Source organism: Vipera berus (genome assembly GCF_964194415.1).
Source record: "Vipera berus genome assembly, chromosome: 1".
NCBI classification, from domain to species: Eukaryota; Metazoa; Chordata; class Lepidosauria; order Squamata; family Viperidae; genus Vipera; species Vipera berus.
The window spans coordinates 176201028-176207761 of record NC_138202.1 but is presented as its reverse complement, the minus strand read 5'-3'; the positions used below and the strand labels follow the sequence as shown (position 1 = coordinate 176207761).

The 6734-nt window shown below is 48.1% G+C and overlaps 1 protein-coding gene across 1 annotated transcript; it reads right to left on the bottom strand.

The window, feature by feature from the left end:
• Positions 1-1401: 1401 nt before the first annotated feature.
• FZD7 (frizzled class receptor 7) lies at positions 1402-6303 on the bottom strand. Its single transcript, XM_081317872.1, has one exon. It carries the CDS (start codon positions 5419-5421, stop codon positions 3712-3714), a length of 1710 nt encoding a protein of 569 aa, XP_081173998.1. The 5' UTR covers positions 5422-6303; the 3' UTR covers positions 1402-3711.
• Between the last annotated feature and the right edge of the window lie 431 nt (positions 6304-6734).

Genomic DNA, 6734 nt, shown 5'->3' with positions numbered 1-6734 from the left:
CTGTGAAGCCCCTTGGATTGATTACAAGTGCAATGGTTTTATTGTGTAATATTGTCAAGAAAATCCCAGTAATAGTGAGGAAACCATGCTATGTGTTTCACGCATACACAGAGTGGCAGAGGGGCCTCTGCAGGGGCCAAGTCAAGTCTTGTTTTCTCAACTGTAAGCTGAAGCAGAACCTCTCTGAACAGCAGGGGCCACCTACCTGTTTTAAAATACTGAAGCAACTCTTCTGCCTTCCTCCTCAGAATGGAAAATAAGCTCTGACTCACCAGTAACCTCCTTAAAGACAAGGGAGCGAAGCATGGAAGAAGTGATGAAAGATAGATGAGCTGATGCTTCCTTTTTCAGATCAGCAACCTTCCCTGAAAGCTGATGGTTGCCTAGAAGGGGTAGGAGACTTTTATGTGCACTCTAAGTTAATCCGTGGTGTTAGGAAGGCTTAACTAGGCAAAGCCTAAAGAAAGCCCTGGGTCTTCCCAAATCCTGAATATGCGCTCCCTCTCCCATCCTGGTCACCTTGGGAGATGCTTGCCTTAAAGCCCTTCTTACTTCCAACACTTGAAGCTTTCTTTCTGTCTGCTACTTTGTGGCCTGGCCTGTTTTGAGGCGGATGGACTCAGATAGGACATCTTGAGTTTTCTGAGATCAGAAATGCTAGGAATAGTGGCTACTAATCACAATGGCTCTACATTATCCCTAATGTGAGAAGATGGAATTCTTTTTTGACTATCGGTTAGTTGCTGGGAAGAAACCACAAGTAAGAAAAGGCTTTTGTGCTGCTTACTGGCCTGTGGGCTTCTCAGAGGCATTCAGCTGGCTGCTTTGGGGACTGGAGACCGGTTAAGAAAGGGCTTTGGACTTTACTTAGTGAGGAGAGCAAAGATACCACATAAATACTGGAAGAGCCACTAGAAATCCAGAAAATATTAGTTTAAGACAATCCTTATTGATTTCACAAGAATTATTTCTACTCTGTGGTCACAACTATTGCCTAAGACAAATTTATTGCAATCCAGCTGTTTAAGATCTGGAATCTTCCAGGTGTGTTAAATTCCCAGAATCCCATGCCATTGAACAAGGCTACCTAACCATACTGGATCCCAGCAGGAGGCCCTCTTGGAAATCATTTGGAATCCCTTCAAGTAGACACTTGCAGCCAAGTCTGAACAAGCTACGTTGCACTGCCCAATCTTAGCTATTCATTTAAAAGACCCATTCAAAAATATTTAAAATTTGCCTAGGAATTGCTCTTTAACCAACATTTTTTTCCCCTTCAGTGTGATAAAGATTTAACGCATTTTTAATGAAGTGCAGGGGAAAATATCAAATACCACTTTTCATGAATTATATTAAAAATTCATTTATTTTTGTATCTTGTACATATACAAGAAATGCGTCTTACACAGAAATTTTGAAAACAAAAAAGTTAAGTAAAAACATAAATACATATATATTTTCTTACAAAATGTCAGATTTACAAAATGTACATTATGCATTTCTGGCTTGTCTTATGCTCATCTTAAAAATTCCCAAACAAACCAAAATATCAGAACCAGGAAGATCAGATATTACAAATTAATCAATGGAACATTTTTCTTGCTGTTTATTCCCCAGTACTATACCTGACATTCTTTTACCCCTTCCTTTATCAATTCTACATTTCTTAATAGTGGTAATATTTTGAAAAGGTATCCATTCATTAAAAAAGATATCGGTGCGTTCTGGAGAAGGAAAGGGAACTCCAAGAATGGCTTGTTAAAGCCCCAAGTTCTCCAATTAGTCTTTCAGGTAAAATTAAATAGGACTCCCTTACGTTTCCAGAAAGCTAGCTTGAGAAATACAGCATTTCAGAAAGGCTTCTGAAATCAATTTATTTCCAACAGTGGACTCTTTGACAAAATGTTATATATAATGATGTAAAACTTTTAACTTCAGACGTATGTAATAGGCTGATCATTCAAGAAAGGAATGCAGGGAATCTCGAAAGAAAACAGAGTTTACGAACAAGACACATCAATTCCAGCATTTCCTTAAGCTGAAAAAGCCTCTCCCTTATCAGAAAGCAGATTCCACTGAATTCCACCGGACTTTTTCTACATAAACGTTCCTAAGACTGTGTAGCACTTTCAACAGAGTGATTGTGTGCCACCAGGGGCCTTAAATGGGTGGCGAGTCTCAGTCCTTGAATCTGAACTGGATGCAGGATAGAACGGGGGTCTTTTCCTAGGTACATCAACATTGGACTTCAGCTTTAATCAAGGCAACCTTTTGTTGTAGAATTAGGGCTCTACTCCTAAATGCCTTCAATAATGAATAAACTCCCTGAAGTCCACGTAAACATCTGCAAGAAACTGGTTCCCAATGAAGGCCACAATTAAGAATCTACTGGTTCCAAGGGAATCTTAAGAGCATATTGAGGAGAGCACCGAGGTGCCTCCCTGATTATACCAGGACTGCAAAATATCTTTCCTCCTCCTCCTCAGATTCTAGGGCCTTCCCTCAGCCCCATTTACAAATCAAAGGGTGACACAGATGATCAGCCAGGGAAACCAACTGCAACCTTGTTGAATATAAAACCTTATAGGTTTTAAAAGGCTTGTTTGATTATTGGCCGTTTTGTTAGTTGTTCTGAAAAAGAGAGGGAGGGAGGGAGGGAGGGAGAGAGGCAACCTCAGCTTCTCTCCAGTTACAGAGGAGACTTTCCTGAGAAGTCTTTCCCTTGTGTTCATAAAAGAAAATAAAGAGCTGTATGACTCGAAGCTCTAGCTGAACCTCAACAAATTCTTTGTTAGTTTCCCCATAAAAACCAAACCCCTGCTTATGCTTTGCTGCAGAGAAACCCACTTTTGTTTCTCTTTTGTCTCCTCTAACAAAAGACAAGAGAGTTAAAGCCATTCTATCAAAAATCAACATGTCACTTCTTTGTCAGACCCATTTCTTTCCTCTCCCCCCCCCCCCCCGCTTGCTCCCCCCTCAAATCTCAGCAAGACTCTTTTGCCAAAGCCCAAGTCAGCCAGGAAGAAAACTTGAAAACCGGGATGCAGAATTTTCCCTACAGCCTGGCCAAGCCCAGGCACTGCTGATTCAGAAGTTAAGCTCTACTATGAGGTCACTTGCTCCCAAGGCAAGTGTGCATAGCATTATGCTTTTACTTGGGAGTAAGACCCATTGAATCCGGTGGAGATTTAACTTCTAAGTAGGCTTGCAGTGGATTGCACTGCTACAATATGGAGGAACCTCCACTAAGACTTATTTGGCAATTTCCTTTTTTAAAAGGAATGAACATGCATGCATGCATGAGCACGAGCACGCGCACGCGCGCACACACACACACTTTCTCCCTTCTCAGAGCCTTCCTGGATAGCTTTAGAAAAAACTAAACTAAGATTCTGATTTGGGGGAGGGGGTCTGACTTGGCAACCTATCACGTGGTAAAAAGATAGCTTGCTTCCCTTTCACCTTGTCCCAAACTTCTATTCTTGGCACTATGCCAGCATACTCTGAACAGATACTGCAGAACCATTTTATAAGGCGAGAAGGCCAGGATGGGGGAATAATCAAATTCTCAGAGGATAAGATTTTTACTGCTCTGAAGCACAGTCTAGAGATGAAAGGTCTCTTGGTGAGAAGCAAAGGTAGTTTGAAGGAACAATGGTCCAAGCCCTTGTTCCTTGCAATACAAGGGGAGAAGAGGCGAAGAGACCCTCCTCATACAGCAGTCTCCCCTTTGCTTCCTGTGCTGAGTCTGTGGTAAAAGCGCCTCCAAGACTGGAGAGTTTTGCCAGTCCAAATCCAGAAGCCAGTTGTGATGCCCACAATCATGGTCATAAGATACTTGATCAAAAAGACAGTGAAGTCAGGACTCATTGGGGCAAAGTTGGTGGGGCAAGCAATGGCATAGCTTTTGCAGCTCTGCAGAAGCCAGGTTTTCTCCCATGTGTCCCGGAAGGCCTGCTCATAGAAGTAGCAAGCCAACACAATGGTGGCAGGCACTGTGTAGAGGACACTAAAAATGCCAATCCTCACCATGAGCTTCTCCAGCTTTTCAGTTTTGGTGCCATCATGTTTCATGATGGTCCGTATACGGAAGAGGGACACAAAGCCAGCCAGGAGGAAGGAGGTGCCAATGAAGAGGTAGACAAAGAGTGGGGCCAAGACAAAACCCCGCAGTGCATCTACACTGTAGATGCCCACGTAACAGACTCCACTGAGCACGTCCCCATCCACCTGTCCCATGGCTAAGATGGTGATGGTTTTGATGGCAGGCACGGCCCAGGCAGCCAGGTGAAAGTACTGGGAATTGGCCTCAATGGCCTCGTGGCCCCACTTCATGCCAGCAGCAAGGAACCAGGTAAGGGAGAGGATCACCCACCAGATGGAACTGGCCATGCCAAAGAAGTAGAGGATCATGAAGAGGATGGTGCACCCTTCTTTCTTGGTGCCCTGCACCACAGTGCGGAAGCCGTCTTCTGAAAAACGTTCCACACAGACCACTTTGTCCTCCAGCAGGAAGCCAGCCACATAGGCCACTGCCACCATGAAATAGCAGCCGGAGAGGAAGATGATGGGTCGCTCAGGGTAGCTGAAGCGTCTCATGTCCACCAGGTAGGTCAGGACAGTGAAGAGGGTGGAGGCACAGCATAGGACTGACCAGATGCCTACCAGTAGACGGGCAAAGCGAACCTCCGCCTCCTTGAAGTACATCAGCCCATTGGGGAGTTCTGGTTCGCAAGGGGCACCACAGTCCCTCTCACCCAAAAAGCGGTAGCCCAGGTAGGGGGGTACTTTGAGCTGCCGTGGGCAGGAGAAGCCAGAGCCGGTGGGGCGCAGGGGGTGAGAGGGGGTATCGGGCAGATACTGGGTGGGATAGACGGTGGCACTTCCGGGGCCCCCTCCGCCCGCTCCCGAAGCGTCCGAAGTATTCTGCCCCACGCAGATCTCACCTGCGCCGTGGACGGGGAAGTTTTCGCAGCGGAGGCGCTCGGGCCACTGGAAGCCAAACTTGTTCATCAGGGCCTCGCAGCCTTGGCGCGCCCGCTCGCACAGGGATCGGCAGGGCGGGATGGCCTGTTCCAAGACGGTGCAGACGGGCGCGTACATGGAGCAGAGAAAGAAGCGCAGCTCCGGCGAGCACTGCACTTTCACCAGCGGGTAGAACTGATGGACTTCCAGCCCGGCGTCCTCCTGGTTGGTGTGGCCCAGGAGGTTGGGCAGGATGGTCTGGTTGTAGGCGATGTCCGTGCAGAGAGGGATGGAAATGGGCTGACAGAAGCCGTGGTCCGGGACAGAGATCCCTTTCTCCCCGTGGTAAGAAGGTTGGGCAGCCGAACCCCAGGGAATCCCGCCCAGGACGCCCAGGAAGACGGCCAGGCCCAAGGAAGCAGGGGCCCTCCTGGCCGCTCTCCCTCCTCGATCCATGATCCGAGGCGGCAGCGAGGAAAGCAAGGAGCGCGGCCGGCGGGAGCGAGCGGCGGAGGGGGTCTTCACAGCCCAGAGGCGCCGGGCTCTCGAAGCATCGGCGGCGCCCAGCCCGGACCCCGGCGAAGGCTAGCGGCCAGAAGGCTTACGCGGCGGCGGCGGCGGCACAAGGCTGGCTTCGCTCCTCCAGCAGTCTTGCTCTCGGGTGGAGGAGGTGAAAGAGGCGGATCGCTCGCCCAACCGGCTCTCTGCTTGATCGCCCGCCAAGGGCTGGGTGGTAATTCTTTGCTTAGGGTTGCAAGCCGAAAAGGCTACTCCGATGGATTTCTCTTCCACCGAAGAGAGGACGTCTTTTGACGGCGCCTGGCAGCGCGGCGTTTCGCCTTCGCTCGGCCACGAAGCAATCTTGGGACACGGAGGAGGGGGGGCGAGTGGGTGGGTGGGTGGGACGCTGGTTCACAAGTTCGACCGCCGTTAACCGGCTCCGCTTCCCAGCTGGCTGCTCGACCCTTCCAAGTTGGGAAATTCCAGAATTTGGCTTACTGTTCCGCCTCCGTTTCAGCCGTGCTTTAACTGGGGAGTTAGGGGGTGGGTTTTTTTTTCTTTTGGTTCCAAAAAAAAATAAAAAATAAAATCCAATCGCTCCGCTGTCTCCTTTACCAGCAAGGGTGCTAATCCTTTCAACAGAAACACGGGTAGTCCGATATCCCTTCGGCGCCCTTCTGCGTGGAAATAAAATCTCTCTCTCTCCAGCAGCAACAGCTGCCGTTGGAACGAGCAACCTCCACCCTAAAAGCCAAAAAATAAAGAACGAGGGGAAAAAAAAGAGACGTCTCTGTACTTTGATTATATATATTCGTGTACGTCTGGTATTCCACGAAACTCCACCCCTTCGCCCCATTCACAAACCAAACAGTGGGCGGGCCATAGAACTCAAGATTCGACCAATCGCGCAATCGGTTGCTTCCGTACCTCTGTTGAGGATTGGTCAGAAAGATAAAAGCTTCCAAAGGGGAGGGGAGGACCGGGGGGGCCGGATTCTGTAATGGTGGATTCTTCTTGCAGGAAAGTTGAAAGAAACTTTCAGACTCTTGAATGGAAGAGAGGGAGGCGTACGCGCGCCGAGAGTGGAGGGAGAGAACCGTGTTAATTTGTGCTAGGCAAAAATCAGAAGGAATCTGGTTTTAAAAAAAACAAAACGCCGCGAGAATGAGAACGAGAGAATCCAGGATATATCTGGATCTGGATGCCTGGATAGCATATGGCTGTGCTCGAAATTAACTCTTCTTTCTATAAAGGAATTTTCTGCATAT

Excerpts from the sequence above, each read along its gene's own strand:
- FZD7 (XM_081317872.1), bottom strand. The coding sequence starts at position 5,421 with ATGGATCGAGGAGGGAGAGCGGCCAGGAGGGCCCCTGCTTCCTTGGGC.